Source organism: Zalophus californianus, chromosome 2 (genome assembly GCF_009762305.2).
Source record: "Zalophus californianus isolate mZalCal1 chromosome 2, mZalCal1.pri.v2, whole genome shotgun sequence".
Classification (NCBI taxonomy): domain Eukaryota; kingdom Metazoa; phylum Chordata; class Mammalia; order Carnivora; family Otariidae; genus Zalophus; species Zalophus californianus.
In genome coordinates, this window is record NC_045596.1 from 153,142,291 (window position 1) to 153,168,448 (window position 26,158).

General features: G+C 41.0%; 2 protein-coding genes across 6 annotated transcripts in view; one reads left to right on the forward strand and one right to left on the reverse strand.

Annotated features, from left to right (window-relative positions):
- Positions 1-7,448, reverse strand: part of ELP3 (elongator acetyltransferase complex subunit 3) — a 103,859-nt gene extending 96,411 nt beyond the window's left edge. The window contains exons 1-3 of one of the 2 annotated variants that reach the window (XM_027600002.2): positions 7,359-7,448; positions 4,153-4,252; positions 1,279-1,417 (exon numbers count right to left, since the gene is read on the reverse strand). In XM_027600002.2, coding sequence (XP_027455803.1) covers positions 1,279-1,417; positions 4,153-4,252; positions 7,359-7,377 — 258 coding nt within the window. In that variant the 5' untranslated portion in view covers positions 7,378-7,448. The remainder of the gene's footprint in view (positions 1-1,278; positions 1,418-4,152; positions 4,253-7,358) is intronic. The other variant, XM_027600003.2, reaches the window with a different exon arrangement.
- An 86-nt stretch (positions 7,449-7,534) lies between these two features.
- The window catches only part of NUGGC (nuclear GTPase, germinal center associated), a 60,086-nt gene continuing 41,462 nt past the window's right edge, over positions 7,535-26,158 (forward strand). For 3 of the 4 annotated variants that reach the window (XM_027599404.2, XM_027599406.2, XM_027599407.2), the window contains exons 1-3: positions 7,535-7,603; positions 16,157-16,220; positions 24,008-24,096. In XM_027599404.2, the coding sequence (XP_027455205.1) occupies positions 24,054-24,096 (43 nt within the window). In that variant the 5' untranslated portion in view covers positions 7,535-7,603; positions 16,157-16,220; positions 24,008-24,053. Of the gene's footprint in view, positions 7,604-16,156; positions 16,221-21,730; positions 21,753-24,007; positions 24,097-26,158 lie in introns of those variants that run through there. The other variant, XM_027599405.2, reaches the window with a different exon arrangement.

The window sequence follows — 26,158 nt, forward strand, 5'->3', positions numbered from 1 at the left end:
GTATCATGTTTTAAGAGGGTCCAAATCCTATCTTTCACATTCATCCTTTATATCCTAAAGCCCCTACCCTAATTCCAGCTCTTAACATATCTTACACCTAGATCAAGCCAAGAGTACCCTAACTGGTCTTTTTGGCTCCAAGCTACTCTACATCTTGTATTCAAATTAATTTTCTGAAAATCTGGTTTGTTCATATCACTCTCCTCAATCTTTAACAGTAACTATCTTTAACAGTTTCCTATTACCCAGCTTCTCTGCAGGACATTTAAGATCTTTTACAAGCTGATCCCAAATTAACTCTTTAACTTAATGTCCTGTTGCTTTCTCAAATGGTTTACCAACTCCAGTCAGTGTGAGGTACTCACTGTACCCTGCGCACATCACACCTCTTATAATACCTCTACTTCTGTGCCTTAGTTCCTTGTGTCCTTGCTCCCATTATTCTTCAAGCCTGCTCTTTGCTGCTTATATGGGCACCATTTTTTTAATTTTAGTTTTTATTGTTATGTTAATCACCATTACATCATTAGTTTTTGATGTAGTGTTCCATGATTCACTGTTTGCATATAACACCCAGTGCTCCATGCAGAATGTGCATATGGGCACCATTTGTATGTCAAGCAAGTGCCATGCTTTCTCTAGGGCTTTCCCTAGTCTCTTTTACTGCAGGGACATCTTTGTCCTCTGGACTTCCACAGTGCTTCCCATTACGTCAGTCGCTTCCCAAATACCACATACAGAATGCATTTGTACCATTAACTACCTTTTAAAAGTACAAGGGGCGCCTGGGTTGAGCATCCTACTCATGATTTCAGCTCAGGTCATGATCTTGGGGTCATGAGATTGGGCCCAGCCTCGGGTTCTGCACTTAGCACAGAGTCTGCCTGAGATTCTCTCCCTTCTCCCTCTGCCTCTTCCCTTGCTCATGTGCTCTCTCAAATAAACAAACAAAATCTTTTAAAAATAAAAGTACCTTTTGTAAGTATCAGTTGTATTGAAAGCCATGACCTTAAAATGGCCAACAATATTTATCACATTGAGATAGTCACCACGCCTCAATTTATACTTTTAAGGACATTAAAACATAATCTACTCCTTTAAGCATAGTGAGTGTTTTTCAACATTCTGCACATGTCTCTACTGCAGCACATATCATAATATCTGGATTTTATTAAACTGAATCCCCCTTTTCCACCTCACTACCTGAGTGTTACATGGAGGCAAGGATTTCTGGCAGAATAGATATGGAATCAATATTTCATGAATCAAATTACTCACCCCACTGGCAGTTCTGATGGGTTTTGCCTTTAATTTGGGGACTAAGACCTTTCGATACTGAGGTGGGACTGCAGCGATGATATCCACCAGGCGGGGCTGTGCTGAAAGGCCGTATTTGGCAGCTGTCCTGGTTTTTACCCTGGAAGTAAAGCATCTAGCATTATCAAGATCATAGTATTTCAAGGCATACTACCAAAAGAATGACCTACAAATAACATCAACTCCTGTCACTCCCCAATCTTTTCACCCAGTGACAACAGTGGCATTAACATTTGTGAGTATCAGAAAAATAGAAGAAAATCAGGAAAACGTACCAATGACTTCTTCTTACTCCAGAGTACCAGAAAGAAAACAAGATGACTACAGGGAAGGTCCCAGCACAGTGACACAAGGCAGGTCTCATTCAACAAAGTGCTCTAGCTTCACAGCATTCTACCCTTTTCTCAACCCAACACTACAGCATCTGGGATTAATTCTGTAGTAAGGGACTGTTTATTACACTGTAGGATGTTTAGCAGCTTCATCGGCCTCTACCCACCAGCACCCCACTTCCCATTGTTAACAACTAAAAATGTCTCCTGGGTGGGTGGGTGGGTGGTATCATGCCTGGTTGTGAGCTATGGTCTTAGACCAGACAAACAAACAAAAAACAATTTAAAGGAAAGGTGTACAGAACCAAATAGTAAATAATGTATATTTTTAAAGTGTTTTAAAACTTTTTCTAACATAAAATAATATATACATAAAAAAACAGAACATAAAACATACAAACATACTTTAAAATTTATGAAGCAAACACTTGTGTTACTATACTCCAAGGAACAGAATATGATCAGCACTTCAGAAAACCCATTTACTCCTTCCTGACTATAACTTTATCCCTAATCCCTAGAAATAACCTTCAGCCCAACTAATAATTCCTTGCTTTTCTCTATAATTTTATTGGTTTCTTGTTTCTTGGTGCTAGCAAACCCTAACAGTCACCTTAATTTCTCATTTTAATCCAACTAAAAATATTGTGAAGTATTTGCATCATTTTCAAAAAATGTTAACTCAGTACCTGATTTGTAAAGAGTACAAGTACTTGGTATGCCAGAAGGTATAAGGCATAGTTGTTTCATGCTCTATGTTTGTATGCTGCTATGTTTTCAGATAGGCATTCACAAAAATAAATGTGTAAGTGATAAAAATATATGTGATAAAACACACATACAATAATGAACGTGTCCAGAGTTCAAGAGAGGAACTCAATGGGTGCTGCGGAGACAGTCATGGAAAACAGGGACAGAAAAGAGTTGGCTTCAGACAGGCAGTGAAGACATGGAGATGCCACTGAGAACAAATAGGCTGGCTTATGTGAAGACACAAAAACAGGAATGCACATATTTTAGGATACATGGGTAGACTTGATATAAAGCAGACACTTTCAATGTAAAGGTACAGAAATTTAAAAAGTTGGGCAAGTTGAAGCCAGACCAAGAGGCCTTACATAAGGGGCTGAGGAATTTGCATTTAATTTCATATATGTTGAGGACATACTGAAAATTCCTGTACAGGGCAATGACATGATAAAAGACAAGAACAAGGAACAATTAACCCAGCAAGAGATATAGACTGAAAGCATAAGCTACTGCAGTAGTCTAGAATTAAGTTCAAAAAGGGATGAATTAGGGAGTTAGTAGTGGAAATGAAAGTGAGAGTCATAATGAAGAGAGAGTAGGCAAAATTTAAATATTAATTGGAACTAACAAAAACAATCTGAAAAGGACACTAGAGTTTCAAGCCTGGGTGAAGGTTAATACAATTAAGCAAAGAGGACATCTGCATAGAGGCTTGTTTTCAGGAAGATGTTAGCATAAACTTTAGATGTGCTAAATTAAAGAGACTGACAAAAAATACAAGAAGAAGAAATGTTCACTAGAAATAAAAGACTTTTGTATAATTAGCGGTATAGCCAACAATGACAGAAAAGCAACTCCTAAAGACAGGATAGAAAAATCAGTAAAACATAACTCCACAGTCAAGAAAGGATAGTTAAGTAACTTATTTATTCCTTTAGCAAAAGTTTATTAAGTGCAATATTCCAAGGAAGTGATAAAACACTGTAGTATCCCAAGCAACAAGAAACAGTCTTAAAAAGGCCTCACTGTGGTGATTTAGACCACTGATGACCTACCTGGGAGTGGGGAGAAAACCCTTTCATTAGAGCAGATCTACATAGTGAATATCTAATGGAAACAAAAGAAGCAGAGATGAAAGACTACTCTTAACTGAGGATGTAGCAAAGTCAAAACTGAACATGATTGTGGAAAGGAAACAGATGAACAGGTCAAAAAGGCTATAAAGTAGAAAAGGGTTGGATTAGATCAAAGACCCCAAAGGCAGGGTTTTCCTAAGAGAGCTACTGCTTCTTCTGAGACAGGAGGAAGGGAACAAGGATGTGAAGTGATGCAGCAAAGAAGATAACAGGGGCTCTGAGACACGATCTAATTCCAAATCCCAGTTCTGCCAATTACTAGTTCTTTACTTTTAGACAAATTATCTAATCTTCCTCTGTCTCGTACCCAACTGTCAAATGAGGGTGATATAAGTACCTAACTCACACAGTTTTTGAGAGGACCACCTGAATTAATACAAGTGCACTACTAATAGTGATTGGGACGTAGTAAGCGCCCAATAAATATTAGAAGCTATTAGTATTCTTAGGCTGTGACAGAATTTTGCCATAAATGAGTGACAGGGCAGAGCAGAAAGCTAAGTTCTCAATTAAAATATAAAACATGAGATAGAAAACAAATCATATTTGATAATTTCAATAAAAAGATCTACCACCTAAGAACAGGACTGCCTTCCTTGTTTTATAAATCAACTTACTTATTCAGATCAATGTCTTTCCCCTGTTCGTGGGCTTCAATTAGTTGCTTAATAACATCTCCTATAGTCAGCATCATCAGCTCAGCAGGGCTGAGATCTCCTGGAAAAATAATATTTAACAATGTAAAAAATCATATAACCCAGTAAAGTTTTTTGCATTTATTTTTTTTCTTCCAAAATTATTCCAACCATCCCAGATGAACAGCTCAAGTTTACAAGACACCAAACTTCCACTGTTTACAGTTTGAGCATATCCTTTGTACTCTTAATAAAACAAACATGCTTCATCTATATAAGGGGAGAACTCACTTTAGAAGTACAAACATTGTAAGAATGATAGATACAGGAAAGAACAGAGACAAACATGAGGAGAAAGAACCTAATTGTACAAGAAAGCATCAAAGTGGTTAAAATAGCTTCCATTTAACTCCAGAATTATAATGATATTTAGATGCACTATTTCATCTCTCAGAATGCAGTAGATAGGAATATTTGCTAGTCACACAAAAATGCCACCAAGGGGTGAAGTTGAAACTCAAATCCAGGTATCCACAGACGTAATATTACAAAGCAATGCAATGCTCCTTTGTAATACAAAGAATGTTGGTTCTATACTTGCCTAGGGATCTAAGATATAGTCTGTCCACCATCATGACCTTCTGGCAACTGTGGCTGACATGACAAGCAGAAACCAACATGTTCTTACATGACTTACAGGACTTCATCATTCAATAGATTGGTTCAAGGATAGGCACCTACCCGTCAGGCCAATCTGAGCTCTTTCCTCATGGCAAAAAATGCCACTCTCCCACCAGTGATATGGCTTGGAAACTGCCACCAAGCATACTTCCAGCCTATAGAGAAAGCTAGCGTGCAGAGACGATGGAGTCATCAGAGAGAATAGATGATAAAGCCCTGGCAGTAATGGAGCCCCTTTATTTTATTTTATCTCATTTGAAACCTCACAACACTGTATGGTAGATGGTGTCAGCCCCTTTTACAGGTGTTAAAAATTAAGGGAAGTTAAGATGCCATTGTAAATGGAATAGTTACAACTCAAATCCAGGTGTTTTCTCTGCAAGTTCCACGCTTTTTTCCCTGTACTAAGCTGCCTCTAACTTAATGAAGCAAAGTTAACACACACAATGTTGAGGGAAAAAAGTCCATCTATAATCAAAAGCTAAATGCTTTCAAAACCACGTAATTCAGAGTTCCAAAAAGGCGCTTCAAGGACCATGTAACAGAGGTAGGGTTGGTGGTGGTGCTGGAAGAAGAGGAAGAGGGAGGAGAGGAAGGAAAAGGAGGGTCTCTTTCTTCATTAAACCAAAGTAGCTTGGCTTTTGCATCTGTAATATATTGAAGCTCTATGTAATAATTTGGAGAGGAGAAGAGGATTCAGGTGATAAAAACAGATAAAGATTTGAAAACCACATATACAGCTCTTGAGTATAAAAAAATTAACTAGAGAAGCAAATTAGTAAGAAAAAGCTTCATGGAGGAAACAGCACAGGGGACTTTAAAGAAAGGAAAGGAGTGGACAAGTGAAACAGAGGACAATCCAGAAGGAACAATGTCAGGTATAGGAATTATCTATCTTTGTGTGAAGGAGTGTTGTCTAACAAGAATACAGCTTTCTGATGAGGTTCAAGAGAAAAACAGATTACAGGATACACCGACTACTAGGCAAAGGCATTTAAATGGAGTGGAGAATAATATATTCTCAAGTTTGGGAGTAAAAAGATCAAAGTAGTGTTTAAAAAAAAGTACATAAAATAAAGAAGATGATACAAAAATGATTCAGAAGGTAAAAAGAATACATAGAATTTGATACTAAATAAAAGGCTCTTGAAAGGCAATAATGTAAAACCCCCACAAGATTTAAAAGTAAACTAATGATGTAATGTATGGTGATTAACATAACAATAAAAATTAAAAAAAAAAAAGTAAAAATCTTGGACATTAGGCTCCCATCCCTAGCTCCCAACCCCTACTGGCTGTGTGATAATGGGAAGATCAAAGACTTCTGTATTCCCATTTCCCTGCCTGCCAAATTGGGATAAAACATACACATTCGACAAGACTACTGTAAGAATCAATTGAAATAACGTATAGGAAAGCCAAAGTAGTATTCAAATATTAGTTATTGATGAAGGTGGATTAGGAGGATGATGGCCAAAATGATGAGTAATAAACTATTTCAAGAGGCAGGGCTTAGTGATAGATGAAGTGAAGAGTGGGAAGCTATCTGGCCTAATAGTCTGAGGAAGAGCAATGCAGAAGAAGATGACTAACTGGGGGCATGTAGTGTGATGCCACAAGACAACTGAAAGTAACCTGGACATTTGGAGCTGTTGTTCTAAGAAATGGTAGTGGATGCCCAGAGGCACAGTGATTAAAGACAGATTTAAAAGAAAAAATTGTGGGTTTTTGGGTGCAGACAGCCTGACCATCCGTTCCACTTCCTACGTATAATTTTGGGCTGGGTAAGTTACTTAACTCTTTGAATCTCCCGCGGGAAAGATTCCACTTTCCATCACAGTGGAAATGATATCGATTTCAAATTTCTTAGCAAAGGCTCAATAAATAGTAGCTATTATTATCATAGCCATCAATCATGATTAGACCGACTGCTCACATGAGTATACAGAAATAAGGTTAGAACTTGTGAGAAAATACTTACAAATCTGATAGCATCCTGTTGAAAACGAAAGATGGAATTGCACCATGCTAATTCAGGGGGTAGTATAAACGAAAATAACTACACAACTGTCCCACAGAAAACCAAGAACTCAGAGTTTTTCTTTTTTTTTTTAACCCAGATCTTAATGGAAAATCTCAAAAAAAAAAATAGGTGAAATGTACCATAAAACAAATTTTAGCAAATTAAGAGACCCGAGAGCACGTTGAATCGACCGACCACATTAACTCCTTGGAGAGCGTACCTTGGAACAAAGCTTTTCCTGCCATCTACACAAAAGACACCAAGCGACTGCCAAAAAGGAAAAGGGTAGGCTGGTTTAAAAAGCACAACAGGTAAAATGAGAAGGCAAGGGGCTAGAGCCACACACGGACTGACCCTAGGGTGGCAGGGCGACTGGCTCAGAGGATTCCCGCAGGAAAAACTGCGTTCAGCACCTGACCGCCCAGGTGTTCGCCCCTTCCCTATCACCCCTCTTGCCCCCTCTTCCTTTCCCTCCCTTCCGTACCTTTCCGTTTCTGCTTCATTTCTCCGCGGCCGTAGTATCTGCTACCACACACAAGGTAGCCACCAACTCGGACCTCGGGGAAAGTTGACAGCCACAAAGCAACCCCAGCGTGTCGTAAAATGACGGTCAACGTATCGTAAAGCTATTCCCAGAAGACGGAGAGCGCAAAGGCCTGACCCGCTCCCCAGCGGCGGCTCGCGAAGCTGCAGGAGGCGGGGAAGATGGGCGGCCGAGGCAAAGAACAGGTTGGGCATTAGAAAGCTCGACCTGGATAGTAGAGCGACCGGACAATGCTTATGAATAGGGGCTAGGCTAGCAAGCCTAAATGGGAGTGTGGATGTGGGTGGTCTCTAAGTAAGAAGCCCAGGGCGCGCCCGAGTGGGAGATAGTCTGAGGACGAGCCACCTAGTGTGATGGAAACTAAATCAGAACCTGGAAGAAACCATGCAGGAATCGAGTAACAATCTGAGGTGCAGACTTTGACGCCAATTAATCATCTTAGTCTCAGATGAATGGCACAAATTATCGATAAACATCATGAAAGCTATGGAGATCTCTCCAGAAAAACTAGCACACGCACGAAGTTTTGCAGTTTGGAGGCAGGACTTGGGAAAACGTTTTCCTGAAACCCATCTGTGATCTTTGTTCATGCGCCAGAAATTTAGAACTCCTCTCATTAACAAAAAGACAGGAATAGGTGCTGTTTCCACTTCCTTTCTTCCCACTAGAATTGAGGCGACCCCAAGTCTTTGAACCCACCATGACACTGAAACCGTCCTGGTCAAGTTTTGTGACTTCCCATCAGACCAAATTCAGGAGTATTTTTCTGTCCTTATTGTCATCCTGGTACCAATGGACATGTTAGCTTCGTTGAAAGTCTTTCATGATAGGACCCTCCACACTCTTGATTTTTCTTCTATTTTTTCTCATCTCTTTCGGTGGACTCCTCCTCTGTCTCACTTCAACATATTGGTGTACCCTGGACTTCACTTCTCATCCTTGTCTCTCCCAAGGTGATCCCCAGAATATCAAAACTTCAAACACCATCCATTTGCTCCCATTTTTATAGGACAGCTCCAACTTCTTCCCCATTTGATATCTGGTTAGATCTGGGTGTCTAGATTTGGGCATTTCAAACAACATGTCCAAAACAGAACTCTATTTTTACTCCAATCTGCTCATTTCCCACTCTTCCTTATCTGAAGTCACCACCATCCACTTTATCACTCTTTTGCCTCACAGAAGAGAACAAGTGAGGTGAGTAGTACAGTGGGTAAATTTTAAAATAAGGTTAGAGTAGGCCTTATTGAGAATGTGATATTTGAGCTAATGTTTGATATGCAGCTATCAGGGGGAAGAGTGTTTCAGGTAAAAGGAATGGTTAGTGCAAAGGTCCTGGGGTGCAAGGATGCCTGGTTGTTCACGGAAAGTAAGAAGGCCAGCATCAATGGAGCACTTAGTGAGGGATGTGTAGTAGAGAAGTGATGGGGTGGGGTGGGGGACAGAGCAGTTTATATAAGACCCCCATTGTAAAACCTTTGGCTTTTACTCTAAATGATGTGAGAAGCTGTTGGAGAGTTTTTAGCAGAGATGTGATCTGATTTATAATTTAAAATTATCTCTATTTGCTGTGTTGGGAATAGACTGGGAGGTGGGGACAGGCAGAAGAAGGGAGATCAGTTAGGTGGCTATTATCATACCTTTGCTGCAGATTCCCAAACTTGGCTGCACATTAGAATCACCTAGAGAGTAGTGAAAAATCCCAGCACCTGGATCACATCCCATACCAATTAAATAAAAATAAATATCAAGTGGTGGGAGCCAGTCAGGTTTTAAAGATCCTTGGGTGATTCCAATGGGCAGCAAAGTTTGAGAACTACTGAACGAGTCCAGAAATGATTATAACTTGAGTCAGGGTAGTAGGCTGTGGAAGTGATGAGATGTGTTCAGAACCTGAAAATATTTTGAAGATTTCAACAAGCTTTCCCAACCAACCAGATGTGGGATATAAGAGAAAGAAAGACATCAACATCAAGGGTGACGCCGAAGCTTTTGGACAAAGGGACTGGAACCATGTAGTTGCCATTAGCTGAAATGAATAAGCTTGTAGGCAGAGTGGGGTTTTGCCAAGGGGGGTGTGTATGTGAGGAGGTCAATCCAGACATGTCATGTTTGGGATGCCTCGTGAGCAGTAAGCCATGAAAAAAGTTCAGGCTGGAGATACCAAATGAGAGTTACAGGTACGTAGGTGAAATTTAAAGCTATGAAACAGGGTAAGTGTGGAAAAGAAAGAGAAGACTAAAGACCAAGCTTTGGGGGCATTCTATTATTAGCAGTTTGAGGAGAAGAGAAATAACCGGCCGGGGAAGCTGAGGAGGTGCCCCCAAGGAGGTGGGAAGAAAACTAGGAGAGTGGTGGTTACCTGGGAAATAAGTGAAAGTGTGTTAAGGAGGGGGGAGTGATCCACTGGGTCAAAAGCTGCTGCTGAAGGGTCAAGTCAGATGAGGGTTGAAAACTGACTAAGATCATTGGGGACTTTGACAACAATGGTTTTATGAAAATGTAGTTGACAAGAGAAGGTTTAGATAGATTGAGAGGAGAGGAATTTGAGACAGTGAGTTTAGACAACTCATGAGGGATTTTGCCCTAAAGAAGTACAGAGAAATGGGGTAGTAGCTGACAGGGAAAATAGTGTCAAAGGAAGTGTTTATTAAAATAATAAATAACAGGGACGCCTGGGTGAGTCAGTCAGTTAAGCATCTAACTTCAGCTCAGGTCATGACTTTAGGGTCCTGGAATCAAGCCCCGCATTGGGCTCTGTGCTCAGCATGGAGTTGGCTTGTCCCTCTCCCTCTGTCTCTCCCTCTGCTCATGCTCGCTCTCTCTCTCTCAAATAAATAAATAAGATCTTTAAAAATAAAATAAAACATAATAATAAACAACAGCCAGTTTTTATGCCAATGGAAATAATCCAATGGAGAGTGAAAATCAGATGAATTACAAGAGGAAGATACTCTTCCTAGTCCTGGAGAGAGGTGCACAGCAGAAAGGATTTGCTTTTTTTTTTTCAGATGATATTTTATTTTATTTTTAAAAAATTTTTTTATTGCTATGTTAATCACCATACATTACATCATTAGTTTTTGATGTAGTGTTCCATGATCCATTGTTTGCATATAACACCCAGTGCTCCATGCAGAATGTGCCCTCTTTAATACCCATCACCAGGCTAACCCATCCTCCAACCCCCCTCCCTCTAGAACCCTCAGTTTGTTTTTCAGAGTCCATCATCTCTCATGGTTCATCTCTCCCTCCGATTTCCCCCCTTCATTCTTCCCCTCGTGATATCTTCTTCTTCTTCTTCTTTTTTTTAACATATATTGTATTATTTGTTTCAGAGGTACAGACCTGTGATTCAACAGTCTTGCACAATTCACAGTGCTCACCATAGCACATACCCTCCCCAATGTCTATCACCCAGCTACCCCATCCCTCCCACCCCCCACCACTCCAGCAACCCTCAGTTTGTTTCCTGAGATTAAGAATTCCTCATATCAGTGAGGTCATATGATACATGTCTTTCTCTGATTGACTTATTTCGCTCAGCATAACACCCTCCAGTTCCATCCACGTCATTGCAAATGGCAAGATCTCATTCCTTTTGATGGCTGCATAATATTCCACTGTATATATAGCACTTCTTTATCCATTCATCTGTCAATGGACATCTTGGCTCTTTCCACAGTTTGGCTATTGTGGACATTGCTGCTATAAACATCGGGGTGCACGTACCCCTTCGGATCCCTACATTTGTATCTTTGGGCTAAATACCCAGTAGTGCAATTGCTGGATCTATTTTCAACTTTTTGAGGAACCTCCATACTGTTTTCCAGAGTGGTTGCACCAGCTTGCATTCCCACCAACAGTGTAGGAGGGTTCCCCTTTCTCCGCATCCCCGCCAACATCTGTCATTTCCTGACTTGTTAATTTTAGCCATTCTGACTGGTGTGAGGTGATATCTCATTGAGGTTTTGATTTGGATTTCCCTGATACCAAGGGATGTTGAGCATTTTTTTCATGTGTCTGTTGGCCATTTGGATGTCTTCTTTGGAAAAATGTCTGTTCATGTCTTCTGCCCATTTCTTGATTGCATCATTTGTTCTTTGGGTGTTGAGTTTAAGAAGTTGTTTATAGATTTTGGATACTAGCCCTTTATCTGATATGTCATTTGCAAATATCTTCTCCCATTCTGTCAGTTGTCTTTTGGTTTTGTTGACTGTTTCTTTTGCTGTGCAAAAGCTTTTTATCTTGATGAGGTCCCAATAGTTCATTTTTGCCCTTGCTTCCCTTACCTTTGGCAATGTTTCTAGGAAGAAGTTGCTGCGGCTGAGGTCAAAGAGGTTGCTGCCTGTGTTCTTCCTTAGGATTTTGATGGACTCCTGTCTCACGTTTAGGTCTTTCAACCATTTGGAGTCTATTTTTGTGTGTGGTGTAAGGAAATGGTCCAGTTTCATTCTTCTGCATGTGGCTGTCCAATTTTCCCAACACCATTTGTTGAATAGACTGTTTTTTTTCCCCCATTGGACATTCTTTCCTGCTTTGTCGAAGATGAGTTGACCATAGAGTTGAGGGTCCATTTCTGGGCTCTCTATTCTGTTCCATTGACCTATATGTCTGTTTTCGTGCCAGTGCCATACTGTCTTGATGATGACAGCTTTGTAATAGAGCTGAAAGTCAATGCTGCCAGCTTTGTTTTTCTTTTTCAACATTCCTCTGGCTATTCAGGGTCTTTTCTGGTTCCATACAAATTTTAGGATTATTTGTTCCATTTCTTTGAAAAAAGTGGATGGTATTTTGATGGGTATTGCTTTGAATGTGTAGATTGCTCTAGGTAGCATTGACATCTTCACAATGTTTGTTCTTCCAATCCATGAACATGGAACATTTTTCCATTTCTTTGTGTCTTCCTCAATTTCTTTCATGAGTATTTTATAGTTTTTGGAGTACAGATTCTTTGCCTCTTTGGTTAGATTTATTCCTAGGTATCTTATGGTTTTGGGTGTAATTGTAAATGGGATCGACTCCTTAATCTCTCTTTCTCCTGTCTTGTTAGTGTATAGGAATGCCACTGATTTCTGTGCATTGATTTTATATCCTGCCACTTTACTGAATTCCTGTACGAGTTCTAGCAGTTTTGGGGTGGAGTCTTTTGGGTTTTCCGCATAAAGTATCATATCATCTGCAAACAGTGAGAGTTTGACTTCTTCCTTGCTGATTTGGATGCCTTTGATTTCTTTTTGTCGTCTGATTGCTGTGGCTAGGACTTCTAATACTATGTTGAATAGCAGTGGTGATAGTGGACATCCCTGCCGCGTTCCTGACCTCAGGGGGAAAGCTCTCAGTTTTTCCCCATTGAGAATGATATTCGCTGTGGGTTTTTTTTTTCATAGATGGCTTTTATGATATTGAGGTATGTACCCTCTATCCCTGTACTCTGAAGAGTTTTGATCAAGAAAGGATGCTGTACTTTGTCAAATGCTTTTTCTGCATCTATTGAGAGGATCATATGATTCTTGTTCTTTCTTTTATTAAAGTATTGTATTACATTGATTGATTTGAGGATGTTGAACCAAACTTGCTGCCCAGGGATAAAGCCCACTTGGTCGTGGTGAATAATCTTTTTAATGTACTGTTGTAGCCTATTGGCTAGTATTTTGGTGAGAATTTTTGCATCCATGTTCATCAGGAATATTGGTCTGTAATTCTCCTTTTTGATGGGGTCTTTGGTTTGGGGATCAAAGTAATGGCGGCCTCATAAAACGAGTTTGGAAGTTTTCCTTCCATTTCTATTTTTTGGAACAGTTTCAGGAGAATAGGTATTAATTCTTCTTTAAATGTCTGGTAGAATTCCCCTGGGAAGCCATCTGGCCCTGGGCTTTTGTTTGTTGGGAGATTTTTGATGACTGCTTCAATTTCCTTAGTGGTTATAGGTCTGTTCAGGTTTTCTATTTCTTCCTGGTTCAGTTTTGGTAGTTGATACATCTCTAGGAATGCATCCATTTCTTCCAGATTATCTAATTTGCTGGCATAGAGTTGCTCATAATATGTTCTTATAATTGTTTGTATTTCTTTGGTGTTGGTTGTGATCTCTCCTCTTGCATTCATGATTTTGTTGATTTGGGTCATTTCTCTTTTCTTTTTGATAAGTCTGGCCAGGGATTTATCAATCTTGTTAATTCTTTCAGAGAACAAGCTCCTTGTTTCGTTGATCTGTTCTACTATTCTTTTGGTTTCTATTTCATTGATTTCTGCTCTGATCTTTATTATTTCTCTTCTCCTGCTGGGTTTAGGCTTTATTTGCTGTTCTATCTCCAGCTCCTTTAGGTGTAGAGTTAGGTTGTGTATTTGAGACCTTTCTTGTTTCTTGAGAAAGGCTTGTATTGCTATATACTTTCCTCTCAGGACTGCCTTTGCTGTATTCCAAAGATTTTGAACAGTTGTGTTTTCATTTTCATTGGTTTCCATAAATTTTTTTAATTCTTCTTCAATTTCCTGGTTGACCCATTCCTTCTTTAGTAGGATGCTCTTTAGCCTCCATGTATTTGAGTTCTTTCCGACTTTCCTCTTGTGATTGAGTTCTAGTTTCAAAGCATTGTGGTCTGAAAATATGCAAGGAATGATCCCAGTCTTTTGGTACTGGTTGAGACCTGGTTTGTGACCTAAGATGTGATCTATTCTGGAGAATGTTCATGGGCACTAGAGAAGAATGTGTATTCTGTTGCTTTGGGATGGAATGTTCTGAATATATCTGTGAAGTCCATCTGGGCAGTGTGTCATTTAAAGCCTTAATTTCCTTGTTGATCTTTTCCTTAGATGATCTGTCCATTTCAGTGAGGGGGGTGTTAAAGTCCACCACTATTATTGTATTGTTGTCGATGTGTTTCTTTGCTTTTGTTATTAATTGGCTTATATAATTGGCTTCTCCCATGTTAGGGGCATAGATATTTACAATTGTTAGATCTTCTTGTTGGATAGACCTTTTAAGTAGGATAGCGTGTAGGAGGGATTTGCTTTTGATGTTCCTCTAGTAACAGGCTGGAAGGCAGAACACATGAGCGCAGATTCTGATAGATGGTTGGTGTGATGATGGGGCTCTGTGCAAGTTTTCTTTCAATTGCTTCAGTGTTTCCAGTGAATTCAGTGATAATGCAGCCTGGTAGATTTCCCATACTTTTAACAGACCTAGAATTCAGGTGTCCAATAGCAGGTATGAAGGACCACCACAAATAACCCAGGCATCTTTAAAAATGATCAAAATTATTTTCAGTTATTAAGTACTTTAGAAGTACCTTTGATTTAGAATACAAAGAAACAGCCAGTAGGGGGAGACCTAAGCATATGTGACATGAACATAAGACTAAGTTGTAATTTTTGCCCAAAACATAAGATCCAACACTAAGGATGGTATTCTCATTGATATTCTTTGCTTTGAACTTTATACTGGTATTTCCCTGGTTTTCTTATGGATGAGGCATACCATTTTGCTAAAAGTTCAATGCAATTTTTAAGATTACAGTCTAAATATTCATCTTTAATTCTTTTAACCTCTTTGCTTTCTGAATCCCCACTTTGGACTAAAAAATACTGACAGTTACTGAGAGTTATCCTAGTAATGACTGAGTCTGCCTTTAAAGGTCAAACACAACCTGAAGCTGAAGGTTAAAAAAATTGTTTTTTCCCTGTACGTGATGTGATTGTTTAGGTTGCCAAACACAGCAAAGTAGAGTATGTTTTACTTTCTTCTCCATTGGACAGCATTTTAAAAATATTTGTTTTTCTGGGTTTTTTTACAGAGAGAGAGAGAGAGCAAGTAGTGGGGTGGGGGGTGGGGAGGGGCAGAGGGAGAGGAAGGGAGAGAATCTCAAGCAGACTTCCCTGAGCATGGAGCCTGACACAGGGCTCCATCTCATGACCCTGAGTTCATGGCCTGAGCTGAAATCAAGAATAGAACACCTAACCAACTGAGCCACCCAGGCACCCCGTTTTTCTTTTCTTTTTTTTTAATGGATGTAAAATTTAAGTTCCAAAGAGATCTTTAAAACTGTATGACCCTCATTTCTACAAACAACCCAGTATTGTTTGGTTTTTGGTGAGTTTCAAGACTTTGTTACCAAGAGTCAGTTTATCTTTACCATCTTATGTTATGTATCTTGAGCAGTGATCTTGTATTTGGAGGTGTAGGAACCAGTGCATTGTCTCCCTTGGGACTGGGGCATTTTTCCTATCTGCTCAAGTAAGTTAGATCCATCAGAATAGGGCACCTGGGTGGCTCAGTCAGTTAAGCATCTGCCTGGGATCCTGGGTCGAGGCCTAAGTTGGGCTTCCTGCTCAGCGGGGAGTCTGCTTCTCCCTCTATCCTTCCCCCTTGCTTGTGATCTCTCTCTCTCTCTCTCAAATAAATAAATAAAATCTTTTAAAAAAGATCCATCAGAATAAATTCCCCCCTCAAAGAAAGAATGCTGCAGGATGGATGCTGCAATTTATTTGGAAAGAAAAAAATTACTACTACCTGCCTGCTTGTAGGAATAGGGCAGAGAAGGATGTAAGATCCCCAGTTCACACACAATTTAAGTTTAAATGAGAGAGGGAAATAGCATGAATCAATTTCTGAAGGGAGAGATCGTCATAAATAGCCCTCGGATGGCAAGTCAGTTTCACTTCTGCTTGTGTGAATGTGGCTTGTGACTGTGGCCACAAAAGGCTATATACCCCAGCTGGTTCCACATATCTTTACCAAGGCAAAGAAACTGCCACCATCTCTTCTGTGGACTCCCAAAGCCGAAGTAGAAATAGTGACATCTGGTAAGTTGTATCTCTTATGTAATTTTTGCTGTAATGTATGGTTGGTTTAAAGAAACAGACTTCAGATTTATAGAAATATTGGGAAGATAGTACTAAGAGTCCTCATATAACCTACACCCAAGTTTCTCTCATATCTTATTACATCAGAATGGTACATTTGTCACAATTAATGAACCCATATTTATAGCATTATTGTTAACTAAAGGCAATACTTTATTTAGATTGTTTTAGTTTTTTTTTTTTCTACTTTCCTTTTTGTGTTGTAGGATTCCATCCAGGACACCATATTACATTTAATTGTCATGTTTCCTTAGGCTCCTCTTGGCTGTAACAGTTTCTCAGACTTTGTTTTTTATGATCTTGACAGTTTTGAGTACTGGTCAGATATTCTGTAGGCTTAACCCCTATTGAAATGTATCTGTTTTTTTCATGATTAGATTGGAGTGATGAGTTTAGGGGAGGAAGATCACAGAGTTAAAGTGCTGCTCTCACCTCATCAGGTCAAGGGTACATACAGACAATTTGATCTATGACTGTTGATGTTGACCTTCATCACCTGGCTGAGGCAATGTGTGTCAGGTCTCTCTACTGTAAAGTTACTTTTCTCCCCTCCTTTCCAGACTGCCCTCTTTGGAAGGGAGTCATTCTGCAAAGCCCACACTTAAGGAGTGGGGGGTTATGTTCCCTCTCCTTGAGGGTAAAGTATCTACATAAATTATTTGGAATTTTTCTATATGGAAGACTTGTTTCTTCTTCCTCTCTTAATCGTCTTAAAGTAAGTTTTGTTTTGTGTGTGTGTGTGTGTGTGTGTGTGTGTGTGTGTGTGTGTGTGTGTGAAAGAAAGTGGGTTTCACTTTCTGGTTGGTTTAAGTGAATTTTAAGGCTATGCAAAGACCAATGAAATAGAATCTGGAGAATCAGGTTTTAGCTTGAATTTTACATAAGAGTGTGATCTTAGACAAGTTTCTAATCATTCCTCCCTTCCAAAAAAACAGCAATTTCAGTCATTATCAGGGATAGTATTAATGTCACATTTATTTATTTATTTGAGAGCGAGAGAGAGAGAGCATGAGCATGGGGGGGGCAGAGGGAGCAGGAGAGGCAGACTCCCCGCTGGGCTGGGAGCCTGACATGGGGCTTGATCCCAGGATCCTGAGATCATAACCTGAGCCAAAGGCAGACACTTAACCGACTGAGCCACCCAGGCACCCCTATTAATGTCATCTTATGCCTCATTAGCTTTGGCAAGCTTGGGGGAGCAGTATGAGGGGATTGGAATTCTTTTTTTTTTTTTTAAGATTTTACTTATTTATTTGACACACAGAGAGATAGAGAGCACAAGCAGGGGGAGCGGCAGACAGAGGAAGAGGGAGAAGCGGGCTCTCCGCTGAGCAAGGAGCCCGATGCGGGGCTCGATCCCAGGACTCTGGGATCATGACCCGAGCCAAAGGCAGCCGCCCAACCGACTGAGCCACCCAGGCCCCCTGGAATTCATTTTGTTTGTACATTTGCCTCAGATAATGTATGTTATGAAAATATCTGCTTATTTTACTTACCTCCTCATGGGGGGGGAAGGAAGGAGAAAATCATGTTATTCTAATAACTCCTTTACTATATCTACCTCTGGGGGCTGCGCTTCTCAGGTTGCACATACTAGCTCATGTGTTAATGCTGAAAATGTAACTCTTATCCTTTGGGGATTCGCAGGTCCTTGTTTCATTTTTGCTTCGGAGCTAATGTGTTTAAATTGCTTTTTTGGCACATACCTAGCTTGGAAGAGCAGTGCAATGTTCAGTAAAGTGGTTAGGATATATTGCCAATACCAAAGGTGCTTAAAACTTAAAAAGAAAGGAAATAAATCCTAAATGTCACGAGCATTCAATAGGTTTATTAAGAATCTCCTTCTCCTTATTTCATACTCCAGCCCACCTCTCTATGGGAAGAGGTTAAGACTTCACCAAGGACTCTTGAAGGACAATGAGATAGAACTCTCAAGGTTATTGACTGATCAATGTGGACAAGAATGAAGTCAGTTTATCAGCGAAGGTGGCATATGTACTCTCAAAACTAAATAGACTTGACCCTGGTGAATACTTGTACTGATTTCTAATTTAAGTGTCTTCACCAAATATTCTAAAAATACATAACATTTGTACATATGCTTAAGTTCCTGCAGACCAACTGTGCATGAAATATTACATTTAGTCATCACAATGAACTCCTGATATAGGTCTCTTTATAGTCTCATTTTATGTGGATAAACTGAGGCTTACAGAGGTTAGGTGATTTGTTCAGTGTTACACTGGAGTCCTGGAACATGATCCCCAAATCCAGACAGTCTGACGCCAAATCCTGAGTAATTTCCACTACACCGTTCACATTTTGGAATGTAAGCCCTGTGTGTGTAGACACCTTCCCCATTTTGTTCCCTGATGTAGGCCCAGCACTTAGGAATACCTGGCACATAATAGACACTCAACAAATATTTAAATAAATGAATGAATGAATGTAATTCCTGCCATTATTAATCTTACCATCTAAGATACATTTAAAAGAAAACACTTCATTCCTTCAACAAATATGTATTCAGTGCTTACTATGGACCAAGCCCTTCCCACATTCAATAAAAGTAGGGAGTAAACCAGTTAATGATCGATATTTTGATTATTCCCTTAAAGGAAGTTTGCTAAGTTAGGCATTTTGATGTTTTCCTATTAGTGCTTCCTTGGGGGTAGGGGTAGGAGACAGAAATGCAAGGATAACAAGAATCATGTTAGGGGGCCGCCTGGGTGGCTCAGATGGTTGGGCGTCTGCCTTCGGCTCAGGTCATGATCACAGGGTCCTGGGATCGAGTCCCACATCGGGCTCCCTGCTCCTTGGGAGCCTGCTTCTCCCTCTGCTTCTCTCTCTCTCCCTCTGTCTCTCATGAATGGATAAATAAAATCTTTTAAAAAAAAGAATCATGTTAGGAAGGGTTAATGATGTGAAGCAAGGTGGGGTGAGATGAGATTCTAGCTGAAGGAGAAGAGCTGGGGGAAGAGGACATGATGTTTGCAATTCTTGAGCACGTTCAATTCTGCATCAGACACAGAAGGAATGCAGTGAAAGTGTTCTACTCAGTCTCTCCCCCCACCCCCCACCCCCCACACACACACTGGGTTATTTTACTTCTGAGGGCACTGAAGAATGAATGTTCAATCAAAAGCTTCAGTTTGAGTCCCAAGTACAATTTTATCAAGTAGCTATTCTCAGTCCTACTCAATAGCCTTCATTTCCAAAATGCCTTTGTTATGTATTTGAAGGAGCCCCTTGTTTGTTAGCACTGTTCCCTCCATTCTCCCGCACTTAAGCTCCAGAGGCTTTATTTATATAGTACCTATGAGAGGCTGCTTGGTGGAATGGAGAGAACACTGAACTTGGAGTCACTCTGACCTTGGACAAGTTCCTTTTCCTCTCTGGGCCTCAGTGTCCATATCTGTAGAAGAAGGGGCTCAAGAGCATTCTTTATTTAATTCCACTATATGAAGCTGTTCTAATAAAGGAATAACTATTGAATTTGTGCATTTGATGTCAAAAAAAGACATCAAGCAAATGCATTTGTGCATTTGATGTCAAAAAAAAGACATCAAGTAGACAAAAACAAGAAAGGGAGAATCGGAGAAGCAAGAATAACTGTCAAAAGTCACAATTGTTTAACAGGAAATGCGTTCTGTGCAACCTTCCCATATCTAGCTAAATATGCAGAGAGTCTATTCTTAGGCTCAGTGCACATGAATGTAAATAAGCACTAAAATCAAAACTTCAGTGCTAACCGCGTAGCTGAAATACAGGTGAAATAAACCACATGTGAAAACTTTGCCTGTATGAGAAATAAATTTGAACTGTTTTCAATTGCTTCTCCACAGCCGCCAAACTTTCACAAGATGCAACTACCATTACTGCCTCTCCTTGGGGGTAAAGTCGATCCCCACATAATTTGAGGAAGGACTTTGCACCTGTGGGTCCTTTGCTCCTGAAAGTGAAATGAACCTGAAATTACAGGAATCTTGGTTGTGCTGCTTTTGATTGCACAGGAGCCCTAATCATTGGTATAGTCTTGGTTTCAACAGCAGGTGACATTTCAAATTAAGAATTTTAATCCTTTTGGCGTCCAACCAAATCAGAGAAGGACTAGATCAATCTTTCATTCGTAGATGGGGAAACTAAGACCCAGGGTGATAAAAATGACTTGTCTGAAGTCCCACAGCTCCTTTGATGGTTGGAAAAGCCAGAACTGTACATTCCACACCTGACTGGTGACTTATTGCCCTTCATACCATCACCTATTTCAGCTCAGTGACTATGGACTGAGTGTCTGCACCATACTACCCTCCCTATTGATATATTTGTTTATAAGCTTTCCTTTTAAGTGCCTGGTGTTTCTTTCATTCTACTTTCTCAGACTTTTTGTTAGTGATTCCTTCCCACTTTCCAGTGTCTTGGTTTACTGATCAAATGGTCTCTTCCTGCCAGTCTTTGGACACTGGCAGAAGGGATTGGAAGACCAATTCACCACCACCACAACTCAAATCATTTCCAGTTTCTCCACATTTCAGTGAGGGATCACAAACTACTCATGCACTGGTACCATAGATGCCCCTGCATTGGGAGGCTCACAGTTTGGTGTCTCCACTGCATGCAGCAGCAAAACCCAGGCCAAACCCTGGCTAGCCTTTGCTGGCCATTGTATACCATTGGTTTCATAAATGAAGTTAGGTGAACTGAAGTCCCTGCAAACCTAAAGGAAGACAAAAACCAGTGCCCAGGATTTGGTGAACATGTCTGCTTCTCTTCTAAATCTCCTTTTTTTTTTTTTTTTTTAAAGATTTTATTTACTTATTTGACACGGAGAGAGAGCACAAGCTGGGGGAGTGGCAAGCAGAGGGAGAGGGAGAAGCAGGCTCCCCACTGAGCAGGGAGCCCAATGCAGGGCTCCATCCCAGGACTCTGGGATCATGACCTGAGCCGAAGGCAGACGCTTAATGACTGAGCCACCCAGGAGCCCCAAGTGTGTTCATTCTTATAGCAAGCATTTATTAAGCACCTACTAAGTGTCAAGCTCTGTGCTGGATACACCTATGATAGGGTGCCTAACATTTGTGTGACTGTGGGTCACTGAGCTGCTGTCTTCAGAAAACAACAGATCGCTTTCTTTCTTGGGGTAATTCCTAGTTCTGTATCTAAAGTTATTGATGGGGGCGTGTCTGGCTGGCTCAGTCGGTGGAGCACGACTCTTGATCTCTGGGTCATGAGTTCAAGCCCCATGTTGGGCATAGAGCTTACTTAAAAAATAAATCAAGTTATATAGGCATTGCCATATACCTGCACACATTATAGGTCATCTACACATTGGTTTTCCTATCTTACCTAGGTTTTCATGTGATTTAACATTTCCAACTCAGCATTACAAACCAGGAGCTGCTTGTGTCTCTCGTGAATTTTTGTGACCTCACAGAGGACTTCTACTACTAGCTTTGCTGGTGAACACTTCAAGTAAGAACATAGAATCTTGGGATTTGAATAGGCCTTAAAATTCATCTAGTCGGATGTCACTGTTAAGTGGTCACCCCAGCATGGGTTCAGATACCTTTAATGGCAGAAAATTCATTACTTTCTAAGGGAGCTCATTGCATTTTGGACAACTCTAACTACTAGAGTATGTTAAGCTGAAATGTACCTTCCACGAAACCTAAGGGCCCTAGTGGTCCTCTCTTGGGACCACAGAAAACATGTATCATCCCTCTTGTGTATGCAACTCTAAGGTCATGTATTTGAAGACCACTGTGAAGTCCTATCCACATCTGCCTTTGCCATATCATCGCCTTGTCAAGTTCAGCATTCCCAACACTATTCATGGTTGTTGCTGTTCCATTTGCATACTTGTTCTTTTGTTCCTTCTCTTTGCTTTACTCTTTAAGCCGGGACTCTAATTGTATCAAAAACTAATTTGGTTTAAATAAAAACTTTAAAAAAAGTAATTGGCTTAAAACATCCTATGGTGTAGAATCTCATCAGAAGCTTCCCATCCCTTATTTCATTCATTCATTCATTCATTCAGCATTTATTTTCAGCCATTGCACTTCATGATGGAAATGCAACATTGAAACAAATGTAGATAGAACCTCCAATAGCTCATGGTTATTGGAAAGGAGGAAGGGGCAAGAAAGGATTATAACAGAGGTGTGCTTGGAGCAGTGGTGACACAAGAGGGGAATGATTGGAAATCAGGACAGTTTCACAGAGGAAATGCTAAAACAGGGTCTTAAAGAAAGAGTAGGAATTCACCAGGAAGAAGAGGGGAAGGGTACCCTACACAGAGAGAAGAGCCTACGCTAAACTGCATGGGTTAGGAGGCCCTGCCTTGGAGAACTGTAGGGAGTTTGGGGTGGTCTGAGAGGGGGCCTCAGGATAAAGAATGGAGAGATGAGGCACTCCATCTAAGGCTCAGGACCTTGCACATAGTAGGGATTCCCACCACATCCAGCCAACATCCACCAAGTACAGAAACCATTTGGCCAGTTAATATCCACCAGCCAAGCTAAGCAGAAGAGGCTGTTTTGATTCTAACAGCCCAGGGGTCTAGTGGCAGTTGACAGATCAGGTGGGATTTTGCATTTTTCAAAAGGGCCGGTGACTGTCTGCTTTTGAAATACATGGCTGAGTGATCCACACAGCAACATCAGATAAGGAGAGGAAGCTCCCCACCTGTGTTGCTCAAATTCTTCTGTATGTGTGGAGACAAAGAAGCTCCAGGATAGCATATCCCTACCCAGTCTGTGTAGTGCACAGGGAGGGGCCTCTCTTGGCCCCATTCTCCCTCCATGCCCAAGCTCTGTTGGCCTGTGGGCTGCAGGCAGGTGGGATCTGATAATTCTCCTTTTGGATGTGCCTCTCTTCCCCCCACCCCCTAACCCTGCAGATACCCCAAGCTGTGGTGCTGCATATAGAGCTGAGTAGGGGTGTCTTCCTCGTCGAAGTGGAGTGAGGTGGCAAAGAAGCTCCAGAGAAGGGGCTCATTTGGTTGGGTGTCTGCCTTTGCCTCAGGCCATGATCCTGGAGTCCCGGGATCGAGCCCCATGTCAGGCTCCCTGCTCAGCGGGGCACTGCTTCTGCCTCTCCCTCTGTCCCTCGACCTGCTTGTGCTCTGTGTGTCTCTCTCTCTTTCTCTCTCAAATAAATAAATAAAATCTTAAAAAAAAAAGAAGAAGATCCAGAGAACCTAATTATCGCAGCTCTCCTGCCTGACTCAGTAGCTCCCAAAGCAACTCCAGGGAACCCTAGGAATATCAAATGTTCCATCCATCTTCCAGATTCTTGCTGAGACCTGCTGGAACTAAATATAATGGAACCCAAGGCTTACCTGATTGGGCCACTGATGTCACCCAAAGGAGTAAAGCCATATAATCTCATCTTTATGGTTATGATCACTGGAGATTTATGGTTATTTCAGAGTGGGTCATCTTAAAGATCTCAGATAACATCAGTTTAAAGTTCTATAGATGTAAGGACTATTGAAAACCAATAGTCCAACACAGATCTTTGTCATGTTTAAATAGACATGTAGCATATGTTATGAGGAATTCAAAGACAAGTTAGAATGGCTACTGCCCTTTAGGAGCTTGGAATCTAGTCGGGGAAACAAAGCATAAGCAGATTTACACATTGTTGTTGTTTTTGTTTTGCTTTTTGTATTAACAACTTCTGCTGTTATCCCCACCCCCACCCTTGTACTTTGTATGTATTTTCAGGCTGGTTCTCCTAAGTGGACAAAAGCAGACGTTTGCATAACAGGAGATGGAAGACACTGAGGATTTTGTGGGTCAGGGGCCACATCCAGGTAACATCCCTACAATATTCCCTGATGGAATAAATAGTCCCTACTTATCATTATATAATAAAGGGCCGATGGGTTGAGACTATTTAATTATAGTCAGTGTTCCTTCCTCTTTGTTCAAAAGCTGATTTCTTATGACATGGTATAATAGTGAATGAATATAAATTATTTCAACAACTAAAATAGGCTATTCATAATGTAGTATACTGTCTGACCAGCAATTATATTTGTATACACACACACACACACACACACACACACACACACACCCCTTTTAAAAGGAGGTTCCAGAAAGCCATCTTGGATTTTCTGAGAGTAGTCTCTCTCAGAATGGGCAAGGTAAGGCCCCTGGAATCATATCAGGTGCTTTTCTTAGAAGGGGAGATATAGGGTGAAAGCCTTTGCAGTCAGGGAGGGCGGCCTCCCTCCCTAGAAGGCTGATGTAGAGCCCCTGGAGCCAAGGAGGGAGCCTTCCCTAGGAAGATGCAGGAAAGTAACCCCTATGTACAGAAAACAGGGAGTATCACATCCTTTGTGTTTTGAGAATTGAGAGGAAAAATTCCTCACTCACAGGGGATGAAATCCCTTAGGGGCAAGGAATACATGGTTTCTGGGTCAGTGGGGTGGTGGTGGCTAGCATCCGAGGCATGGCTGGGCACGTAAACTGAAAGAACGATAACATTGAGGCACCCTTGGTTGAGCTTAGCCCTGAAAGAGCTTGCTTGGAAGATCCATGGCACTCTCTGTCCCGCAACCCTCAGGATTAATGAGCCCGTATCCTGTGTCCGGCTTTTAAGGATCAGTTTTCAAAAGCGACACCTTGTGGCAGCAAGAAGCAACGGCAGCAGTAGACTAGCTTTGGACTGCCCCCACCCACCCCTACTGCTCTTTTTCTCGGGTGATTCAGTTTAAAATGCTAGAAAAGGGGAGGGAGTGCTTGAGCACTTACAGGGAATGAGAAGAGATGTGGCCAGTTCAGACCAGTTCATTCCAGTTACAATCTATATAGCAAAAGTACCCTTAAATGGTCCAAGCCCCAGATAGAATACTTTCTCCTTTCCAAGGGGCTTTTCATTTTAGAAATTGAAGAAAAAGTTTAAAACCCTGCTGTTTTATCTGACTTCCTAGCCTTTGCTTTGGTTGAGAAATAAGCTTCCGATCTCTCATCAGATTAATTGCCAGTGCTTATAAAATTGAAATAAAGGCCATTGATACGTGGACCCATCCCTTGTTTTATACATGTGGCTAAGATACTATGCACATATTGTTTGCCAAAAAGACTTCCTGAGTTCTGAAGTCGAGATCAAAGCCTGACATCCTTCACTTAAGACACAAAGGTTGGAATTCTGAGACCCTTTTATAACATGGACTAAAGTATTCTTCGGCCTGTAGCTGGTCTAGGGTGGCCTAAGTGGCAGATTCTTTTCTTCCTGCTTCTTTTTTTTTTTAATTTTTAATTTTTTTATTGTTATGTTAATCACCATATATTACATCATTAGCTCTTCCTGCTTCTTCTTCTCCAGCTCCAACCACTGAGCAAGCAACTTGGTATTTAATTCTATGCAGTCCTTAAACTAAGCCATGATGAATTCTTTGAGTTGAGCTCAATTAAAGAAGTTGGAATGTCTGAGACAGAAGGGTCTGTTATACAAGCTCTTTCAACTCCCTGTCACTGCATGAACATGAGGTGGCAGAGAGTTGGGCTTTGGCAAACAGCATCCCACTGCACTGCAATACTTTCTGGGGTGTGAGCTGGCTCTAGGACATGGCAGGATTTGTCCTGGAAGCTGTAAGGCTGAACTGTCTGGAAGACCTGCTGTCTGGAGCCCAGTGGTGGAGGCTGGGCCTTCTGCACTATCCTGGGTCCCAAAGTGAAACTTCTCTGTGGTTCTTCAGGGAAGATGACCTCCCAGTGCCATGCTCAGTTTTGGGCCCTCACGCTCCTGTATGAGCTTGGAGTGCCATGACTCTTGGAGATCAACTCTTAGGGTTCATCTCATGGCCATTTCCCAATGCCAGGAGCACTGGGTTAGGATCATTTCCAATCACCTTGACCCCAAAGACC